Source organism: Ochlerotatus camptorhynchus, unplaced genomic scaffold (assembly GCF_037179485.1).
Source record: "Ochlerotatus camptorhynchus isolate MF236.1 unplaced genomic scaffold, CSIRO-AGI_Acam_v1.1 ptg000040l, whole genome shotgun sequence".
NCBI classification, from domain to species: domain Eukaryota; kingdom Metazoa; phylum Arthropoda; class Insecta; order Diptera; family Culicidae; genus Ochlerotatus; species Ochlerotatus camptorhynchus.
Window position 1 is genome coordinate 141,456 of NW_027040531.1, and position 23,545 is coordinate 165,000.

General features: G+C 39.8%; 1 protein-coding gene across 1 annotated transcript in view; it reads right to left on the reverse strand.

Annotated features, from left to right (window-relative positions):
* LOC135713013 (neuronal acetylcholine receptor subunit alpha-7-like) overlaps positions 1-23,545 on the reverse strand; it is a 382,027-nt gene that overhangs the window by 56,520 nt on the left and 301,962 nt on the right. Inside the window, exons 8-9 of the mRNA XM_065236096.1 lie at positions 5,175-5,369; positions 4,558-4,644 (exon numbers count right to left, since the gene is read on the reverse strand). Of these exons, the coding sequence (XP_065092168.1) occupies positions 4,558-4,644; positions 5,175-5,369 (282 nt within the window). The remainder of the gene's footprint in view (positions 1-4,557; positions 4,645-5,174; positions 5,370-23,545) is intronic.

Sequence of the window (23,545 nt, forward strand, 5' to 3'; positions counted from 1 at the left end):
AGAAAAACTAAAATACATACATTCGTGACGGTCTTCGGCGCCAGTATCGTACGACAGAGCCTGTCAAATGATATTTGAGTTTGGTACTGTACTATGATAGCTTGTTTTGCAAGTGTCGGAGGCAAAGGCAGTCGATTATCACAGAAAATGTGTCGACTACCGTGACCGCTTACAAGACTGCTCAGCACGGAAAACAAGATCGACGGAAAACAAATCAACGAAAAAAAATACACCCCGAACACGTCGTTAAGCTTTCTTCTATGGTTATTTTTCTTAGGGATATAAGTTGATTTCGACGGTCGTGTGCCTTATAAAATTAAATAATAATTATGAGACGAACCAGCTAAAGGCAGAAAGTCTCTATAATACAGCAAAAGAGAAGAAGAAGTTAAATAATATTTAAAAAACATACTGATTAATTTTAAATCTTATAAAATTATGTTGATGCACGAGGAATTATAGTCAACTAATATAGTTAATTTTACGCGATGACAGCAGCCTGACGTAACTGATAATATTGTTGTTCTCAGTGGGTAGGTAACTGTAAAAGTTCATAAATGAATTGAAAAAAAAAATCAGTCCATCAGAAACTTGAAAATGGTGTTTCTCCCCAAAACCTATGAACAGAATCATTCTTCAGTTAATTACCCAAACATTGCATCACTTCCTACAGTGCATTTTAGCAATTACCAGTTACCATGTAGCAAATACCAAAATTTCATCCAATTCAGGATCCACTGCAATGAATGTTTACATAACTAGGCAATGTTGTTTATTGTGTCGCCAGCTTCGGACGGAAGATACGATTAGCTGCATGCATGACGAATGTAAACATTCGTGTTAGCTATAAATTGCAGAGCTTTTTACTCACTGGCTGTTTTGTATTTCTTAACATTAGAGGATTTTCTAAATACTTCGCTTACGGACATGGAATATTGACACTTGGCTACGGGATTTTTCTGTAGAGCGACCAAATAAGATGTTAATGTAGATAATGTTTCACGCATCCAGTGACGTTTGCTTATCGGATTTTCTAATAGGGGTAAAGAGCTGCAGAAGCTTTGTAGACGCGAATTGGTAGAGTGAAAAGGCAAAGAAACCATCCGCTATGTTACTCGAAACTTACATTTGATTATGGAATTTTTCTACAGGAGTAAAGAGTTGTAGAATAGTCGTCTACGCAAATGCTTTTACCGATACCAATATAAAGTCATCATATAAGTTTCGTAGGCCATAATTAAAAACAAGTCTCTTGATGATGTCCTTAAAGTTCGGTCCATAGTTTTAAAGCGTAAATTACGTTAAAACACATTGCAAGTGAAACTTACTTACCTTACCAATCAGGCCTTGCTGTCCTCTGCTGTCCGAAGAAGTCGTCTCCACTCTACTCGATCCATGGCCACAGTTCCCCAGCCTCGTAGTCTGCGAAGTGTCCGCAGGTCACCTTCTACTTGGTCGATCCACCTTGCCCGCTGCGCGCCTCTTCTTCTTGTTCCGGTTGGGTCGCTTTCTAGAACCATTTTCACTGGGTCGTCGTGCGGCATTCTTACGACGTGCCCAGCCCACCGTAGTCGCCCAATTTTTGCAATGTGGACGATGGATGGTTCTCCCAGCAGCTGGTGCAATTCGTGGTTCATTCGCCTCCTCCACGTTCCGTCATCCATCTGCACTCCACCGTAGATGGTACGCAACACCTTCCGTTCGAAAACACCAAGGGCGTGTTGGTCCTCCACGAGCATAGTCCAGGTCTCGCGGCCGTAAAGGACCACCGGTCTAATCAGCGTCCTGTAGACAGTCAACTTCGTGCGGCGGCGAATTTTATTCGACCGGAGCGTCCTCCGGAGTCCAAAGTAGGCACGATTCCCTGCCATAATGCGTCTTTGAATTTCTCTGCTGGTATCATTTTCGGCGGTCACCAGTGAGCCCAAATACACGAACTCATCGACCACCTCGATTTCGTCACCGTCAATCTGAACTCGGGGTGGGAGGCTAACATTGTCTTCCCTAGAACCTCTTGCTTTCATGTATTTTGTCTTTGATGCGTTGATGGCAAGTCCAATCCGCCTAGCTTCAGCCTTCAGTCGGATGTACGTTTCCGCCATCATCTCAAAGTTCCATGCCATCATGTCAATGTCATCGGTGAAGCCAAGAAGCTGGATGGACCTCATGAAGATCGTGCCACTCGTGTCTATCCCAGCTCTTCTGATCACACCTTCTAACGCGATGTTGAATAGCAGACACGAAAGTCCATCACCTTGCCGTAACCCCTTCGAGATTCAAAGGGACTCGAGAGTGTCCCCGATACTCGAACAACGCACATCACTCGATTCATCGTCGCCTTGACCAATCGCGTCAGTTTATTCGAAAGTCCGCACTCGTGCATAGTCTGCCATAGCTGATCTCGATCGATTGTGTCGTATGCGGATTTGAAATCGATGAACAAATGATGTGTGGGCACGTTATATTCGCGGCATTTCTGCAGAACCTGCCGAATCGCGAAAATTTGGTCCGTGGTAGCGCGGGCACCCATGAATCCCGCCTGGTATTGCCCCACGAACTCTGTTGCATATGGTGACAGACGGCGGCATAGAATTTGGGAGAGTACTTTGTAGGCGGCGCTCAGCAGTGTGATCGCGCAGTAGTTGCAGCAATCCAACTTGTCGTCCTTTTTGTAGATTGGGCATACGACACCTTCCATCCACTCCTCTGGTAATATATCCTCCTCCCAAATCTTGGCAATTACCCAGTGCAGCGCTCTAGCCAGTGCTTCACCACCGTATTTCAATAGCTCACTTGGTAGTTGATCTACACCAGTTGCTTTGTTGTTTTTCAGCCGACCGATCTCCTCCTCAACTTCTTGAAGATCAGGGACCGGTAGCCTGTCGTCTTCTGCGCGTGCTCCAAGGTCTGTTGCCGTGCCACCGTGTTCTGCTGCTTCACCGTTGAGGTGCTCGTCATAGTACTGCTTCCACCTCTCAATCACCTCACACTCGTTCGTGAGAAGGTTACCGTCCAAGTCCTTGCACATATCGGCTTGCGGCACGTAGCCTTTGCGCGAACTATTTAGCTTCTCATAGAACTTCCGTGTGTCGTTTACGCGGTACAGATTTTCCTTCGCCTCGCGATCTCGGTCTTCCTGCTGACGCTTCTTCCTTCGGAAAACCGAAATTTGTCTGTTCCGCGCTTGTCTGTATCGCTCCACATTCAATCTCGTGCGGTGTTGCAGCATTCTCGCCCGTGCTGCATTCTTCTCCTCTACTAACAGTTTGCATTCGCCGTCAAACCAGTCATTTCTTCGGTCCGGGATTGCAGTACCTAGTGCCGCTGCAGCAGTACTACCTATGGCTGAACGGATGTCCCTCCAGCCACCTTCAAGAGAAGCTGCGCCAAGCTGCTCTTCCGTGGGTAGTGCAACTTCCAGCTGCTGCGCGTAGTCCTGGGCAACTCCGGTGTCCCGTAGTTGCTCAATGTTGGGTCAAGGCGTTCGACTTCGACGTGTGTTATGCACCGTCGAGAGTTTTGAGCGCATGCATACTGCAACTAGGTAGTGGTCCGAATCTATGTTCGCACTGCGGTACGTGCGGACGTTGATAATGTCGGAGAAGAATTTCACGTCGATTAGAACGTGATCGATTTGGTTTTCTGTGTGTTGGTCAGGTGATCTCCAGGTGGCTTTGTGGATATCCTTGCGGGGGAAAAAGGTACTTCGAACTACCATACCCCGGGAGGCTGCAAAGTTCACACATCGTTGGCCGTTGTCGTTCGATACGGCATGCAGGCTGTTTGGCCCGGTCTATACATTGCCTCTCGTCCTACCTGAGCGTTCATGTCGCCGATGACGATTTTGACGTCCCGTTGAGAAACAGCCGTCGTACACCTGCTCCAGCTGCGCATAGAACGCTTCTTTCTCGTCGTCGGGTCTCTCTTCGTGTGGGCAGTGCACGTTGATGATGCTGTAGTTGAAGAAACGGCCCTTAATCCTCAACTTGCACATCCTCGCGTTGATCGGCTGCCAACCAATCACGCGTTGGTGCATCTTACCCAGCACTACAAAGCCGGTAGAAAGTAGCCGCTCGATGCCCGCTTTTCCATACCTTTTGTCCCGTCCAGCAAAGTTCCTGCAGTGCTACGACTTCGAAGTTGCGTGGTTAAAGTTCGTCATAAATCGAAAAATATTACAATTTCACAAAACTTTTTCTCTAAAAAAGAGCAATAAATGTACTAAATTTGTCCCAACAACAGGCAACTCATTTACGGATTACATTTTCACAGCAGATGTGATATTAGTTTTTCGTTACTATTCTGAATTACTGCTGAATAAATTCGTTATTTGCTTGATAGGCCGAAGTGAGGGGCTATGCTGACATTACATCCCATTACCCTATCAAGGCAATTTTTTTTAATGAATGAAAATTATAAGACGAATTGTGTTTATTGGGAGTGTAAAAAGTGCCATGGTCTCATAAACTTGCTGTGATCAAGTTTCAAATTTATTTATTTTTTTGGAAATGCTTTCAAACAATTTCAGCCCACAGTCGACCAACTCCGAATACTCACCTAAAAGTGGAACAGCATCCGACGTGGCTGGCATTGTTTCAGCAACCATGTTTAAAAATACAGTCAATGATAATAAAATTGTTACACCTGGACGGTCACGCGAAGAGGGTCGTATTTGTTCCATTCCGTTCCGTTCCGTTCGGATCCCCGAGTGCACCGTATAAAAAGAGGATAAAGCGCGCGCATAAAATTGAAACAAAGATAACCGGAGAAATGGAAGCAGACAGAAATACGGGTAATTAATCCTCGGATGCTGGAAAAGTGAGGACTGAGGACAGGATAGGAATGGAGAAGAACGCCATCGTCATCGGGGTCAGCTGCAGTCAGGTTGGGTCAATTATCGTCAACGGGGAAAATGCTTGCACAATATGTAGGTACCTAGGTATAACGAAAAAAATATCACAACAACATTTCAATTTGATGCTTAAACCATAAAAGACGCAAAAAAAAGCACTTTCCGACTGACGACACTTCGTGGAACCGAAAGCAATTTCCAGCTGCCCCGATTCAGAGTGCTCCCCCGGGAGAAATATGTGCATGAACATTCAAGCGAATCGTTCTGATCAGATAATGGAATTGTTTAAGGGAGGGGTGATGGATGCCCACACTGTCCGAACCTAATGATAACTTTTCTCCGGAATCCGGCGGTAGTGTGAATCCGAGCAGTGCCATCGACGCTATCAGCACGCACGGGACGATCAAATTAAAAAAATAGTACAACGTCCGCCGCCGAATGATGATGGCAAATGTGATATCTATGTAAGGCTCCGGACAGCAGTTGTAGTAGATTTCGTTACGCTTCCCAGGGACACCTGCAAGAAAAATAAAGAAAAGGATGATTAAAATCATTAGCTGGGGCAATTTGAGATGAAGTGTAACTGTGGTGTTGATTTCCGCCGAGGAGTACACTTTTCACTGCACCAAAGCGGTAAACATGTGAAGGAGCTACAGTTGAACGCTTAGCCCTTTAACCTCCTTTGATGTTTTGTTTTTCATGGAAGCATCTCAAATTTTCTCAGAAAATATCCTCTTCTTAGGGAGCGTCCAAAATTACGTCACGCGTCTAGGGGGGGAGGGGGTTTCAGAAAATGTGACCAAATGTGACAAGTGGGGGAGGGGGTGTTTGTTCAGCCGTGACGTCACATCAACATGTATTTTTGTTTAAATTTCTGATATCTTAAATATAGCATGAGTACATTAAAGTACAGAAAATAGACGTTGAAACTGGGGAAAATTTGATTGAAAACTCGTATAAATATTTTCAATGCGTTCAAGCTTCGCCAACACCGACCTGCTATCTTAAAAACCCTTTTTGACAACATGATGGCACTAGCGTTGCACAAATTACAAAATGCCACTAGCCCCCTGTGGCAATTTTCAACAAAAAATTGATCGACACTAGTGAAAATATAATCAAAATGGAAAATTTATAGAAGAAATCAGGAGATGCTAGCACCACTTCATGGCAATGTTTCCACTTAACTATAAACTAGTTTCTGACTAAGCTTGGACGTCTGTTTTCTGTAATTTAAATGAGTCAAAATAAAATCACAACATTTCAACATCGATGAATTGGTGTTATTTTCCTAAGTCATTAATGAATTTTTATCACAAAAATTATTAACTTAATATTAAAGGATTTTTTTTGTTCTTTCAATTGGAAGTGTATGTTTGCCCGATTTACTTTTGATCGTGAGAAATCAACGATTAAAGTCATTGATTACATTTCTATACCTGCATTTATCGACTCTCTTCAATGACTTTCTCTATTGATACCCACGGCTATGCATACAACTTTCATGCTGTTTGCGCGTCCAAATCGTTAAATATTAAAAAAAAATATTTTTGCAGCTGAGTTATTAATGAAAGAGAAAGTCTTTTTCATCGACCAATGTAGATAGGCCCTACACAGCAAAAAAATAATTTTGATATCACGTCAAACTGGATGCACTACAATCATGTCGAAAATATGGTGTAATATTACTTGCTAAAAACGGACAAAATTATCATTAATACAATGCATGAACTGACATTACGCTGCTTTTACTGCATTTGTTTATTTATGTGGTCATAAAAATTACATGAAATTTTCGACATGATTGTAGTGCATCCACTTTGATGTGATATCAAAATAATTTTTTGCTGTGTATTTCCAGCTCAATATCGATTTGATGACCTACTGCAAACACAGTGAGTGAACTTTTTTGCTTCTAAATGCATTCCACAACTTGTTTGATACATGAAAGGCGTCGTTCGGAATCGAAAGCTTATTCTAACATTTATACAAAAGGAATATATTTGAATTAAGAAAAAAAAAGTTTGTGGCAGTAAAAAGTTATAATCTACTTACGATGAAAAAAATCGAAGTCGCCCATTGCTACCTTGTTTTGTTTTGTGAATGACAGTTGAAGCAAATCAAGAGCAAATTTTCATTACGTCGAATGTAACAAAGGTAAACAAAGTCGAGCTATCAGTGTCAATCGATTCTCCTGCTATTACACTATATACTGTCCGAATATAGGATCACATCCCATTTTTAAATTTATTTGCCAGCCAAATTGCTTTTTGACGTAATCACCTTCCGATCAAAATAGCTTTCGATGTTACTTAAGTCACCCAATTTCTATGGAGATGCCGTTTGACTTAAGTAAAAGCGCTGAGAAACCCGTGAAAAGTGTACGTTCGTCGTTTCGCTTTCTCATTATTAAAGTGAATAAATCGAACTGTTTGTTGCTAAGATGATTTCGGTGGTCCTAAAATGATGAATGGGCTGCACGTAAGGAGACGTAATTGATAATTCTCCCGAATATCCTGGTAAATACACTTTGACTAAAGTAACAATAGGGGCCACCAAACGACGTTTAATAACTTTTGACTCAAAAACCAGTATTTTTTAGCATGAAAGCTAGCGATTTGCATTTGTATGATTAAAACCCTGCTAAATATGTTAAACATTGCTATCACTATGAGATTATATGTGTTTACTTGGAAATAGGAATAACTTTTCGGTCATCAAAACAAAACTTTATTTTTCTCGGATTGGTGCGAATGTTACTTACGACATAATGAAAAGTTGCTCTTGAAATGCTCGTTCATTCAGTTTTCGCTAATGTCGTTTTCGTTTTTGCGGTGTAGCACTGGTGTAGTGTAAGCAGGAATAAGCGCGAGTCTTTGACAGCTCAACATCATTTGTTTGTAAACAAAGGTGCATCCTATATCTACACCCTAAAATATTTCGGTGTACGGCAGTGTAGCACCGGTGTAGCTACACCGCAAAAACGAAAACGACATAAGAGAAAGAGGAGACAACTGGCTTTTTTTAGATATACCGTGTTCTTGTTTTCTCGCGACCGTGCCAAAACGAACACATTCTGGGAGACACGACTGACTGTCAAAATACAAGAAAAAAGATTCCCTATTGTGAAAATGCTCGGGTTTGTTTACGTCCGCTCGGCATACGTAAACTTTAAAACGACCAATCAGGAGTTGGTTCGCGTTTGACAGAAAAGTGTTTTTGTTTTCGCCCCCCTATTGTCTCAGAGTTTTTGTTTCGAATTGGTGCAAAGTGCAGTTTAATGTGTGACCATTCAAGATTGCTGAACTCATTTTAAAACTTGATTCAAAACATTGGATCATGGATCGCGGAGACCTGTTTCGTTCACTGTACAATGCCTTTGTGAAGGCTTTCCCGGACAAGAAAAAGCAACAATCAGGCATGGTAAATCATTTGCATTCATTTCGTGCATTCATTTACATTCATTTGTCCCTAACTTTTTTCATCAACAGAATTCCACAAAAGGATGTATGGAGTTTTTGTAGGCTTTGTTATTAGCTACAACTTTTGTTAGCAACTTAAATCCGTATCTCTTATGCATGATGAACCAGAGCGAACAGAAGCCACTACTGTTTTTCAGTGAATGTATTTAACATTCACTGAAAAACAGTAACAAGTTCTGCCCGCTCTAGTTCGTGATGCATAAGAGATACAGATTTGAGTTATGGACAAAAGTTGTAGCTAATAACAAAACCTACTAAAGCTCTATATATCATTTCGCGGAATACTGTTGATGAAAAAAGTTAGAGGCAAATGAATGTAAATGAATGCATGAAATGAATGTAAATGATTTTCCATGCCTGGCAACAATGCCAGGCTGATGCCGTTGGATTTTGGAATGAATGGAAGGATAAGGATAACGAGGTGCTTGAAGCTAAAGTTAAAGATAAAATTAAAGAATTAGAGGGACTTTTGCTGAAAAAGCAGGGTAAGCTGCTCCAGTTCTGGGGAAAATCTCTAAGCGCAGCTAAAGAATCCGTCGTGACACCAGTATCTGTACCAAAACCCGCTTCCTCAACAAAGGAACCGGATGACACCACACAAGCTTCAACATCGAGTGCTATGAAACGCCCTGCACCAGCTCAGGAAAACCTCAAGGCGCAGCTCAACGATGTGAATTCCCAAGTTGTGTTTTTGTCTGACAGAAAATCTTCTGGATTGTTGACGGATGATGAGCATGTGAAACTTGAAAATCTGAAGAATAAAAAAATGAAACTGGAAAAGGCTATAAAACTGAAAGCAAACGAACAAGAACGACAGCAGAAACACCGAGATAAAACGAAGCAAGCAAAGTTGCAGTTGATCAAAGACATCCCTGAAGCAGGTAAATATTTTTAAAATTATTTCTTTCGTTTGCATGATAGGTCAAAAAATGCTAAATAAAAAACAAAATAATATAATTCCAGGAAATTATTTTTCGGTTCGGAGTTCACCAGGACGTCCACGTGTAGAAGAGGAGCAGCCAGATTTGCTTAAAGCTATATGTGACATAGCATTGCATGGATCCGCTGCACACGACAGACGTCATGACGAAAGCGTTAGGAGTGTCAAGACTCTCAACGAGCTGACTGTCGCACTACAAACGAAAGGTTTCAGTATCAAACGATCAGCAACTTATCTACGGCTGATTCCAAAACGAGCTGACTCAAGTGAAGGTAAGCGCCATATCTCTACTGTGCCTGTAAAACTGCTACATGCTAGCAACGCAAAGCATCATGAGCACCCAGATGGCCGCTTCTGCACAGCATCGATCAGAGCACTGGAAGAACTTGCTTCAATTCTCGGCCCCAACGAAACTGGTTTTATCAGTCAGGATGACAAAGCAAGGGTGGCTATTGGTTTAGCGGCTGCCAATAAACAGTCTCCAATGCTTATGCATGTGGAATACAAGATAACACTCCCTGATCATGACTGGGTGGTAGCGAATAAGCACAAGCTTATTCCTTCCGTCTACGCAGGAATTGATATAAAACCAAATGGTCTAGGAAAACCTGAAGCTGTAGGATATTCTGGACCCACCTATATTGCCATACGATCCGGCAAGCATTCGTCATCCACAGCATACTCACATGCTTTAGATTTTGAACGTCTGAGCTCTATTGAACCATTTGAAAACATTTTGAAATTTGATGGTTTGATCAAACCTGTTCTAATTTTCATCGTCGACGGTGGGCCCGATGAAAATCCGCGGTACCAAAAAGTCATCCAGTCAGCCATTCATCACTTCAAAGAACATAACCTCGATGCACTATTTGTTGCAACCAATGCACCGGGTCGTAGCGCCTTCAATAGGGTCGAACGGCGCATGGCACCTTTAAGCAAAGAGCTTGCTGGTTTGATTATTCCTCATGACCACTTTGGTGCCCATTTGGATAGCCAGTTGAGGACCACTGATCCTACTTTGGAGAAGACAAACTTCAAGTACGCTGGAGAGCTACTTGCAGAAGTTTGGAACGACTTGACAATCGATGGCTATCCAACGCTGGCTGAGTATATTGAACCTGATTCATCTGAGGCCAATCCAGAATCATTGCACAGTTTCGACCAAAACTGGTTTGCAGCTCACGTGAGAACCAGTCAATACTTGCTACAGATAGTGAAATGTTCTAACAGGTAAAATACTTGCATTGTAAGCTGATCCTGCTATATAATGTTACATTTTTTTATTTCAGAAACTGTTGTTCCCCTTTACGAAGGAGCATAAGACATGTGTTGCCCAACACGTTTTTGCCACCACCAGTTTCACTGTCACAAACGTCACATGGCTTGATTGGATTCACAAAAGATGAACCACTGCGCTTTCCGTCGATGTTCGTTTTGAATTCACTACAGCTCGAAAAAATACTTCCAAAGTCATCAAGCGGGTATAAGCTGATTCCATATGATCTATATTGTACTTCTGTGAAAAGTATGTTGAACGACCGAATTTGTTCTACCTGTGGACTGTATTTTGCTTCAGTAGTAATGCTTCGTGAACACAGGAAAATCCATAAGAAAAGCTCCACGTTGCAGTCAACTGTAACTAAAATTCGGCCCGTTAGAGTTGCTGCAAAACGTCAACGTGAATGGATGGCTATTGTAGCCCGTGGAGAAAATATGGACTGTGAGTGGATTGATGAAGAAGAGCTGGATCTCAGTGGTTTTCCTGAAACATCGTCATTGCTCGCTGTTTCTACCGAAGAACCGAGTAGTGACATCCTTGTGGTTTCTATCAAAGACCATCTGCAGAATCCATGGGCTGACGAGTAGTGAGAATTTGCAGATATCTTGTTAAGTTTGTTTTATCTATGTATTTGATTTTTTTATTTCAATTACCTCAAAACGCATTGAATTTGAGCTTTATGGAGGCATCACATGAAATAAGATTGAAGAAATATAAAATCAAAGTTGCCTTGGTCTGAGTTTCGATTAATTAAAAGCAATAAATGCACAGAAAAACCGACAAATTAAAATATCGTTTGATACAACACACGATTTTTTTACAGCCTTCGTACAAAGGAGGGGGGGGGGTATTAATTGTGTGACGTAACAGTGTGGAAGGGGGTTGGAAAAAATGTGACAATCTGTGACATGGGGGAGGGGGGGGGGGTCAATTTTGGACGATTTTCGCGTGACGTAATTAATGGACGCTCCCTTATCAAGGAAATTCCACCCGAAAATTTTCTCAGTATTTCGGAGTTTGGACTTGAACAAACATAATTCTTAAGCGTAGCTATGAGAAAACATTAAAAATGTTTATTTCTCGACACTTGATTACAAAATACCTTCATCCATCTTCCTTAAATACATCAGAGACAAATGTTTAGTTTTACCACAAACTTCATTTCTCCGGAATAATACAAATCCTTTCGAGACACATCCCAAACCGTATCGGTTTGCGGTTCCAAATCCATTAAGATTTTTTCATCCTTCCTTCCCATCATCCATTTACAAGCCGGTCCAAAAACCCGAACCTGTCACAAGCAGCTCACCACAGTCGGAATTTAACAGGCCATCGTGTTACAACCTTTTGTTTTTTGTTCTTTCTGTCCATTTCCGTTGAAGCTCGTTTGCGGAGGAATCAGCTACGGTAGGTGAAACGACGAGGTGATGAAATTCAATTGAAACAAAATGGTTGAAATCCTCGACCGACGACCGTGGTGATCTTTGCTCGTTGACGTCGTCCGTCGTTTCTAGTCTTCACAGCTAATACATCCGTGCCCAGCAGCAAGAAGCAAAGAATCTCGGGGAAATGGGTGAGGGAATTGGAACAGTTTCGTTACTTTTGCTGAGATGACAACTCAGTAATAGCAGCAGACCAGCTCCAGCGCTAGCCAGCAGATTTGATTATCGGAAAAGCGATTCCGTTTGAAATGGTCGGAATTTTGTGCCTTGCCCTTTTCTCGGTGTGTTCCTATAGGTGACGTGGTGTGGTTCGTTTTGCTTACAGCACACAATCGTCGCCGTCGAAGCAGATGTGGTGAATCATTGCTGTAAGTTTTTGCTCTGTCGTTTATTTTATTTCGTTTTTGGTTACAGGGCCGAATCCAGGGAAGGAAATTGATGATTAGTGTAGGTACTGGACGCGACCCTGCCTGCCATGGGTGTTGTTTTACGATGGGTGGTATCGATTGCTGTCCTCTTCAATGGTTGAACGGTTGACGTGTTTTAAATTGGATGAATCGCTTTGGATGAGGAATTTTGTGACGATTCTAATGAAACGTTTGAGTGTTGAGTACACAGGGATGGGGAAGGTGAGGGATTTCAAAACATGGGAACAATGGATAGCTGCCAATGGGACGCAATCACACTTTGGAGCAACATTAATTCTTCTTAGATTAAAAAATTTACGTTGCACCCAATTTAAAGTTCTGTTGATCCAATGAGCACCAGCAGCTGCTGCAAAGCTTTTGACAATTTCTCTACCCCAGTTTGGTGGAATTTGAACACGTGGATCACATGTAACGATTTTAAATTCGTTGATACATTCTTTGGCAGAAATTCCAAGCATCTGCTATGTTCATGGAAAATCCTTAAGTTCCATAGACTTATATGAAATCTTCAAAATGTTTCTGAAGATCTCTGTATTTTTAAAGCTTTCAAAGTTTTTCTGAAATTTCTATACTTCCTCAAGCTACCGAAATTTTCTTGGATATAAAAACGAAATACAGTCAGGAATCCTTATTGCCGGGGTAACGGGGGCGTGAATAAGGAACCGCGAATAAGGATACCCACAGCTTATACGATTTTCACTAATGGGGGCTGTAGTGGATTATCTCATTTGTTTCAATACATAAAGCTATACTGTCTTGGACAAAGTTGCTGTACTGGGTTAGACCAACAAGCCTGTGCCATTGGATTCAGGTTAAATTGGGAACTACGCCGCTAGAGGCGCTTTACTTTTATGTTACTTATGACGGGTGCTATAATATATGGATCATATTTCCAACATAGAATATTTCGTGATTCTGGCCATATAGAAAGTTACTGGCTTGAACAAAGTTGTTCAGGTGACCAAGTCCTTTCGGATGGTGGCCATATTAGTTCAGAACTCTCTCACTACGCAGCGCTAGTGAGCATGTGCAATTCCTATATAAACTGTATCTCGAGAGCCTGGCCATATAGTAAGTTGCTGTTTTCAGCAAAGTTGTGCAGGTGATCAAGTCCTTTCAGATGATGGTCATATTAGTTCAGAACACGCTCACTACGCGGCACTAGTGTGCAAGTGAATTTCCTGTATAAGCTGTATCTCGAGATCCTGGCCATATAGAAGGTTGCTGTCTTGAGCAAAGTTGTTCAGGTGACTAAGTCCTTTCGGATGATGGTCATATTAGTTCAGAACTCTCACACTACGCAGCGCTAGTGTGCACATGAACTTCCTTAATATGTTATGTCTCCAAAGCTTGTCCATATAAGATGTTGCTGTGCAATGTAAGAACAGGATCCGGCAATAAGGGATACCGGCAATAAGGAATCCGGCAATAAGGATTCCTGACTGTAATTACTATAGTTCTATGATTTTCATTGAAGTTTCAAGATTTTGCAGAAGTTCATGGAACTACCCTTCTATTATCGACTCTAATTCGTAGCTTCTTCAATAGTCTAGACTTTCCTGACGTTATTAAATTTGTCCCAAAGATTTCTGAATGCCCTCAAAGTTCTCTAGAGTGCCCTTAATTTCTCAATTTTTTTTTTGAAGTGCTAGCAATTTTACTGAAATTAATTGAATTTCCTTGAAGTTTCCTTAATTTTTTTTAAGTTTTGAAAACATTACATACGCTCACGGAACTTTGCTTTAATGATGTGATGATGTTTTTATGCTTTACTGAAGTTCTCTATATTTGTTTAATTTTCCGAAAAAATGTCTGGAACCGTAAGTGGGGGTGACAATGGGCCAAATAATCAAAAAATTTCGTTCCCATCCTTACAACATACACAATTTAGCAAGGAAAACTATTTTAAGCATGTTAAAATATGACTCCCCTTTCCTTGGTTAGTTTTTGCACCTTGCTGCTGGTGGGCGGGCTTAATTTCATGTTTCATTGTTGGAGACGGTAAGTTTATGGCCGGCGTTGCTGGCTCATGCCGCGATAGCATAGAATGGTGCCACGGGCAGGCAATGGGGATTACTAAGCTTCTCCTCTCTGATGAACCACTACATGAGAAAACCAAAGATCTAGTCCAGCAGTGGGGATTTTTTCATAACTTAAGGAGCCCTATCTACCCTGAAAATATGTAAAACCCGGAACCAAACACCCTGTATAATAAATCTTATTTGTTAACTGCAGCAGGAGCTTGTGTTTTGTGTAGGAATAGGAATTTGAGCGGGGTTCTCTCTGTTTATACTCTTCAGTATGACGCGTTTGACATAGATGGCCCACAGAAACTCACGAAGAGCTACTGATTCCAATCAATAGCGGTGTGGCTTCTTCTTTCTTCTATGGATACTCATGGCTGATTGCATGGATACTCGCTGCTTGCAGACAGCTTTTCGTTGTGTACTGGAGAACAATGTTCAACGCCACACCACTTGCCGAAAGCACTGCTGCTGCTGATGATGCTAGCTGCTTGCGGGGAGCCTTTCGTTGTGTACCGGAGAACACCGCCACTTACCACGCGGTGATTGGTGAGACCGTATGTAACTCAACTTTGAAATCTGTGTTAGGGAAATCGCTTTTCGTAGGCAATCGGTGATAATCTTAATTATCATTGCAACAGTTGCACATTCGTGCATTTTTCAATAGTGACATTTTTAAAAATGATAAAGTCTTAAATCAACAGATGCGTAGGAGTATTTCTGATCGATTGGTGATAAAATTATTGAAATTGGTCTAGGGGCAGCTGAGTTATTAACGTTCAAAATCTTTCATAATTTTGTTCCATTTTCTGATTTCACAAAGTCTACCCCCATATATAAATCAAAGACATAGTCCTACGTCAAAAAATTTCCAAACCAATCGCACTTGGACAAAAAAAAGCCACTCACATTTGAGTTCAGATCACTCAAAATCGCTAAAACGTAGGTCACTCATAGTTTGAGTAAATTTTCCGACACTTTTCCGGGGAAAACTTCTCGAATATGGGGAAAAATTAAGAAAATTGTACACAGGTTAGAAGTGTACTAGTAGACAGACTAAAACCACAATCAGTTTTCCTCATATTCGAGAAGTTTTCCTCGGAAAAGCGTCGTAATTTTACTCATTCTATGAGTGACGTACGCTTTCGTGGATATGAGTAACCTGAACTCAAATATGAGTAACTCTTACTCAATTTTGAGTCGTTCTCATTGGCCGTGCATGCAGAATTTGTTTACAAAAGTATGTCAAGTGCGTGTTGGTGGAGTCGTATGGCAAAGTGTTACAACCCTTTTTCTGCTGCATCACCGTTGAGGTGTTCGTCATAGTAATGCTCCCACCTCTCAATTTGATGGAGTGACGATTTTACGGATGTTGTTGATCTTCCGGACGACGGTCCCATGGTTATCTATCATATTTAAGTTACGATCACAAATTCATTCTTATATCACAGTTCCTAATGTTTTTGCGGAGCTCTAGGATCAGTTTCATTGATTAACCTCTCTTACGGATATTCTGGACTTACCAGAGGATAGCCCCATGGCCATTTGGGTCCATGTTTATGTCATGACCCCAAAATATTTCTCGCAGTTCCACATGCTTTCGAAAAAACCGTAGAACTCTAGGATCAGTTTCGAGGATTGACCATTTTTAAAGATGTTCTAGATCTTGCGAAGGACGGTCCCATGGCCTTCTGGGTACATGTTTATGTCACGACTGTAAATTAATTTATATATGACAGTTCCAAGTGTTTTCGAAAGAAAACCGTGCAGCTCTAGGATCAGTTCCATACATTGACCACTTTTTCGGATCTTCCGGAGGACGTTCCGATGGCTATCTGGGTCCATGTTTATATCACGATCCCAAAATCATTCTAATATCGCAGTTCCTAACGTTTTCAAGAAAACCACGGAGTTCTAGGATCAGTTTCGTTAATTTTCCACTTTCACGAATGTTCCGGATCTTTCGGAGAACGGTCCCATACCCACCAAGAACCATGTTTATGTCACAAGCCTAAATTCTTTCTATCATCACAGTTCTTGATGTTTTCAAGAAAACCACGGAGCACTTTTACGGATGTGCCGGATCCTCCGCAGGACGGTCCTATGGACATCCAGGTCCTATGGACATCTTTCTATCATCACAGTTCCTAATGTTTATAAAAAAAAACGCGGAGCTCTAGGATCAGGATCGTGGATTTACCACTTTCACGGACGTTCCGGATCTTTCGCTGGACGGTCCGATGGCCATCTGGGTCCATGACCCAAATTCATTCTTATATCACAGATCCTAATGTTAAAAAAACCACGTAGCTCTAGGATTAGTTTCATGGATTGATCACTTTTACGGATGTTCCGGATCATCCGGAGGACGGTCCTATAGACATCCAGGTTCATGTTTATGTCACAAGCCCAAATTCTTTCTATCATCACAGTTCCTAATGTTTATAAAAAAAAAACGTGGAGCTCTAGGATCAGGATCGTGGATTTACTACTTTTACGGATGTTCCGGATCTTCCGGAGGATGGTCCCATGGCCATCTGGGTCCATGACCCAAATTCATTCTTATATCACAAATCCTAATGTTAAAAAAACACGGATCTCTAGGATCAGTTTCATGGATTGTCCACTTTTACGGATGTTCCGGATCTTCCGAAGGACGGTCCCATGGCCATCCAGGTACATGTTTATGTCACGACCCCAAATATTTGTTTATATCACAGTTCCTAATGTTTTCAAAAAAAAAACCGCAGAGCTTTAGGATCAGGATCATGGATTGACCATTTTTACGGATGTTCCGGATTTTTTGAGGACCGTTCCGTTGTCTCCAGGATCCATATATAGAAACCATGACTGTATTCTGGCTAATTGTGAACATTTGTGCCCATTAATCTAAATTACAGATCTTGCGCCACTTGCAAAACCCTACAAACACACCTTTCAAAAAAACGTGTAACAACTCTTTTCGCTTTTTAAAAAAGTAGACGACTCTATTTTCAAGTTTTTTGCAATCAAAATCATCTAGAAACCCTAGAAATTCTAAAGGTACCACAATTTTTGAAATTCATTAAGAAATGGCTAAGTTGTGCCATTGCAAACTTGCCGTTACACGTTTTTCGGAGGCATCGTATTCGGAGTGTTAAGTATGAGAAAAGTCCACCTTTACATAGTATTAAAAAGCAATCTGTTGCATTACGTAACATTTTAATGGGCGATAGCGATAGCGATAGTTGATAGCGATAAATGATATGCTGGAATTAGTCTGATACATATTTGAATGTAGTCATATAACTTTTTTTTAATGTATTTGACGTAGAATCCCGTACAACTTGGACCTGTCAGAGATTCAAAAAATTGCTCAAATATTATCGTGTTGTTAATAATAGTCACTTATTCACCTACCTATCCGAATGCTTCATTCCTATGTGCTAGATCGAGAAAGTGCGAACAAACGTCAAAAAACTAAATGACAATCGCTGCACCACACACGAGTTCTAAGTTTACCGCGTTCAAGATGCATTTTACCGAAAAGGTGCTACGGATTTTTCATTTCACATAAATATATTCGGCGGCATGAAAGATTTTACTGCGGCGGCGCGCCCAATCGATGGGCACAATCTTAAACCCATGGCTAACATTAGAGCCATTTCTCCAATGTACAGTGTATCTCAAAATGGAGTGTACAGCTGTTCTTACATTTCAGAAAAACAACTGTACAGGCACAACTTCAAAAGATAGATTTCTAAATTTTAAGCTGCTGGCTCATCAACCATTTATTGGTTATTAGTATAGTATTGGGCTTATTTGGTGGAGTGTGTAAGAAGTTAGAGATATTTCAGAAAAACTAGATTACCTAAGAAAAGCACATTTTCTTGAAATACAATGAGCCAAACATATTGAAATTTTGCTAATCTGTAGTAATAATAAAGATCTTCAAAACGCCGCTAATTTTTTTCTTTTTTTAACTCTTTATTTATTCCAAATTCAAAATAAATTACATTTCATTTTAACCTAGGTGCTCCAGTTACTACAGTAACTTACCAGCCTTAATTGTTATGATATATATCTAAGTGTTTTTACATTGTTCCTGTCTTGGCAATTCAGTATTTTAAACAGGTTTTTTAAACCTGCATGTTAGTATAACAATTGATAGCTTAAAACTAAAAACTAAAACTAAATCTTATCTAAGTATAAAGGGAATTAATCGTTGCAATTGAGGATTGTAACGATTTTTGCCGGAAATTATTAATTATTTTGTTGGACATTTGTGCTAAAGTCTCAACATTCGAAATTCTATGTACTTCGGTAGTACTTTACCAACTTCAAAATCATCTTCAGAATTTTGTTCTGAATCCTTTGAAGTGCTTTTTTCCTGGTAGTGCAACAACTAGACCATATTGGCACAGCGTAAAGCATGGCCGGTCTAAAAACTTGTTTAAATATTAGAAGTTTATTCGTCAGGCAAAGTTTGGATTTCCTGTTTATAAGAGGATACAAACATTTTATATATTTGTTACATTTGGCTTGAATGCCCTCAATGTGATCTTTAAAAGTTAATTTATGGTCAAGTATTAATCCAAGATATTTCACTTGGTTTGACCAGGAAATTGGATCTCCGTTCATAGTGACTATGTGACTACTACTGGGTTTCAAAAACGAAGCTCTAGGCTTATGTAGAAATATTATAAGTTGAGTTTTGGAAGCATTGGGAGAAATCTTCCATTTTTGTAAAGAAGAAGAGAAAATATCTAAACTTTTCTGCAGTCTGCTGCAAACAACACGAAGACTTCTTCCTTTAGCAACCTGATTCTCAATAGGACTAGTAAGACCCAAACTGAAATTATGGGAACTCTCGAATTGCTTAGCAAGTTTCTGAGCTTTTTCCAAATTTGTGATCAAAATTTTACCACCTTCTTTAAGCGCTGGAATTGGCTTTTGAGGTTTTTTCAAAATTTTTGTGAGTTTCCAAAAGGGTTTGGAACTCGGGTCTAATTTAGAAACATTATTTTCAAAAGTTTTGTTCCTCAGGGCAGAGAATTGCTTTTTGTTTTTGCAAATCCCGCCAGATAACTTTCATGGCAGGATCGCGTGTTCTTTGAATTTGTCTCCTACGGACATTTTTAAGACGGATCAAGAGCTGAAGATCATCGTCTATTATAATTGAATCGAATTTAACCTCGCATTTTGGTACTGAGGCAGCTCTTGCTTCAACTATAGAAGTAGTCAGAGATTCAAGAGCATAATTAATTTCATCTTTGGTTTGCAAAGGAATGTTTGGATCGAAGTTATATTCCATAAATGTTCGATATTGCTCCCAATCAGCCCTATGGTAATTAAAAGTAAAGCTGTTGGGATTGGAAATTATTTCTTGGGATATTTCAAAAGTTACTGGAAAGTGATCAGAACCGAAGTCAGCATGGGTAACCAATTGGCTACAAAGATGACATGAATCAGTTAAGACCAAATCAATAGTTGAGGGATTTCTTGCAGAAGAAAAGCATGTTGGGCTGTTTGGATATTGAATAGTGTAATAACCTGCAGAACAATCATCAAACAGAATATTACCATTGGAATTGCTTTGAGCATTATTCCATGAGCGGTGTTTTGCATTAAAATCACCAATAATGAAGAATTTAGACCTATGACGGGTAAGTTTCTGGAGGTCACCCTTGAGAAAATTCTTTTGCTGGCCTACGCATTGGAATGGCAAATAGGCAGCTATAAACGTAAGTTGTCCAAATTTTGTTTCAACAGAAACTCCCAAAGTTTCAAAAACTTTGGTTTCAAATGAAGAAAGAATTTTATGTTTGATTCGTCTATGAATAATGATGGCAACGCCACCACAGGGTCCATCAAGACGATCATTTCTATAAATCAAGTAATTTGCGTCCTTCTTAACCTTATGGTCAGGTTTTAGGAACGTTTCAGTTATAACGGCAATATGCACGTTATGAACTCTCAAAAAATTAAATAGCTCGTCTTCATTACCGAATTTTAAAGTCATGACAATATTATTAGCAAATTTTACTCCAGTTTGAATAGCATCAAACATGGAGTTAGATTTAAGCATATCAGAAATCATGTCAATTAATGAATTCTGTAAAAATTCCATTTTAGGGGCAGTAATGCTTCCTAAGTCAAAATTGTCAAAATTTCCGTTAGAACGTTGGTTAGTATTTTGATTTCTACCCGCTGCAATAGCAGCATAGGTAGCTCCATTAACTCGCTGAACATTGTTAGCAGCGAGAGGAGTAGGTACAGATGAAACATTTGAAGCAGGGGTGATATTTGTACCTACGGGTACGAATGTAGAATTTGTTCCTCGCTGACCGTTGTTAACAGCAGAGGAATTTGTACCTTTTCGGAAACGTGGAGCGTTTCCTACCTGTCGGTTAGAACGAGATTGTAGGATCGCTTTGCGAGTCTTACATTCCCAAAAATTGGATTTGTGGTTTTCACCACAATTTGAACATTTAAATTTCTTAGGATCTTCCTTCCAAATCGATATCCAAGAAGGATTACCTCGGGTAGGGTCCAAACAAGGATCGAAGAGGAATAAGAGGAGTTGAATAAGGTAGAAAATTTTTACAGATTGAGCACTGAAAAGTGCTGTTTAAATTTGTTGTAGCTTTAGGTAGTAGTAACACTTCCTTAAGCAAAAAGCAAATAGATCCGCACGGCAAGAGAGCACGATGTGGACTGCCTTGAGGAAGACTCATTATTTCTATATAACGATGCTCGGCATGAGACTGAGGTAACTAATAATAACAATGACCATACTTTATCAACCGACGTATTTCCAACAATTTCTTCACACAGACAGAATGCGACTGAAATTTTGATTTATTGTCAAAATTTCAATCGCATGAAAAGCCCAGCTAAAATGAAGGAAATTTATCAACATTTATTATGCTCATCCTTTTCGGTCATTCTGGCAACTGAAACAAGCTGGGACGAAAGCGTAAAAAGTGAAGAAATCTTTGGAAATGCCTTTAATGTATTCAGAGACGACAGAAATTTTCATGCAACACAGAAGAAGTCAGGTGGTGGAGTTCTTACAGCTCTTTCGGCCAATTTTAACTCAGAAATTATCTTTACACCAAAATTTACAGAATTTGAGCATATTTGGGTGAAATCACACATAGCCGGTGAAACGCACGTGTTCGCCTCAGTGTATTTTCCACCAGACCATGCTCATAAAAGCACTTATGAAGCCTTCTTCCAAAGTGCTGAACAAATTCTATCTGACCTTCCTCCTGAGGTTAAAGTTCACATTTATGGAGACTTTAATCAACGCCATGCTGACTTCATTCTGGACTCTGAAAATGAATGTATCGTCGTTGGGGATAATGAAACATTGCAGTTCATTTTTGACAAAACTGCTAATTTAGGACTGAACCAAATTAACCACATCAAAAACCAACAAAATTGCTATTTGGACTTTTTACTAACGAATATTTATGAAGATTTCTGTGTGACCGAATCATTAAATCCACTGTGGAAAAATGAAGCGTTTCACACAGCAATCGAATATTCTTTATTTATGCATGAAAACCAAAGACCCAACAACTGCGAATACGAAGAAGTCTTTGAATACAAATTTGCAGACTACGAAAAAATAAAATTTAAATTAAACAGTGTCAATTGGCAATTAATTTTAAGGAATGTAGGAAATGTCGAAATTGGTATAGACGTGTTCTACAAAATTTTAACAGAAATAATTTCGGAAGAAATACCTTTGAAGAAAAAAAGACGTAACAGAAACACACAAAATCCAGTCTTGTTTAACAGACAAATAAAAAACTTGAAAAATCGGAAGCAAAAAGCACATAAAATTTATAAAAAACACAATAGTAGTAATAATTTATTAATTTATTTGGATCTATGCGATCAACTGAATTTTGCTATCAGTACTGCATTTGAAGAATATAATGCAAAAACTGAACGTGAAATAAAGTCCTGTCCGAAGAACTTCTTTATTTACGTAAAAACGAAATTAAAATCTGACAATTTTCCTTCAATAATGCATCTAGACGAAAATGTCGGTGATAGTTCGGAAAAAAAAACTGTAATCTATTCGCAAAATTTTTTCAAGAAATTTATACGACATTTTCTGAAGAAGATCGTGACCGCGATTATTTTGCATTTTATCCAGAATTTTCAAGGGACATTGGCCTCAATCAACTTCAAGTGCAGGACATTTTGCAGGCTTTAAAAAATTTAGATGCCTCAAAAGGTCCTGGACCTGACGGAATTCCTCCAGTATTTATTAAATGTCTAGCAATGGAACTCACTGCTCCATTGTTTTGGCTTTTTAATATGTCCCTGGAATTCGGAACCTTCCCTAAAATTTGGAAAAGCTCATTTCTAGTACCTATCTTTAAATCTGGTCGAAAATGTGACGTACGTAATTATCGTGGTATAGCCATTATCTCTTGCATTCCTAACCTTTTCGAGTCAATTATCAACGAAAAATTATTTCTCCAAATCAATAATAGAATTACTGACATGCAACACGGCTTTTTCAAGGGTCGTTCGACCTCGACCAACTTACTTGAATTTATAGACTATTCATTGAATGCAATGGATAATGGAAACCACGTAGAAGCTCTCTATACAGACTTTAGCAAGGCATTTGACCGCATTGACATACCAATGTTACTCTTTAAACTGCAAAAAATTGGAATTAAGTCAGGGCTCCTGAAATGGCTTGAATCATATTTAACTAACCGCCAACAAATAATTAAATTCAACGGAAAGAAATCGAGCCCAACTCAAGTCACTTCAGGCGTCCCCCAAGGCTCTCATTTGGAACCTCTCCTTTTTATTCTAAACGTAAACGACATATCTTACATTCTCAAAAAACTTAAATTGCTTATTTATGCCGACGACATGAAGCTCTTTTTGGAAATATGAAATGAAGAAGGCATCAATATATTCCGGAATGAAATACACATATTCTACATATGGTGCAAAAAAAGTCTACTAGAATTGAATGTAAAAAAATGTAACTTAATATCATTTAGTAGAAAAAGAACAACTTCAAACATTTCAATTGCATTAGGAAATCAAACTGTAGACAAATGTGAAAGAGTTAGGGA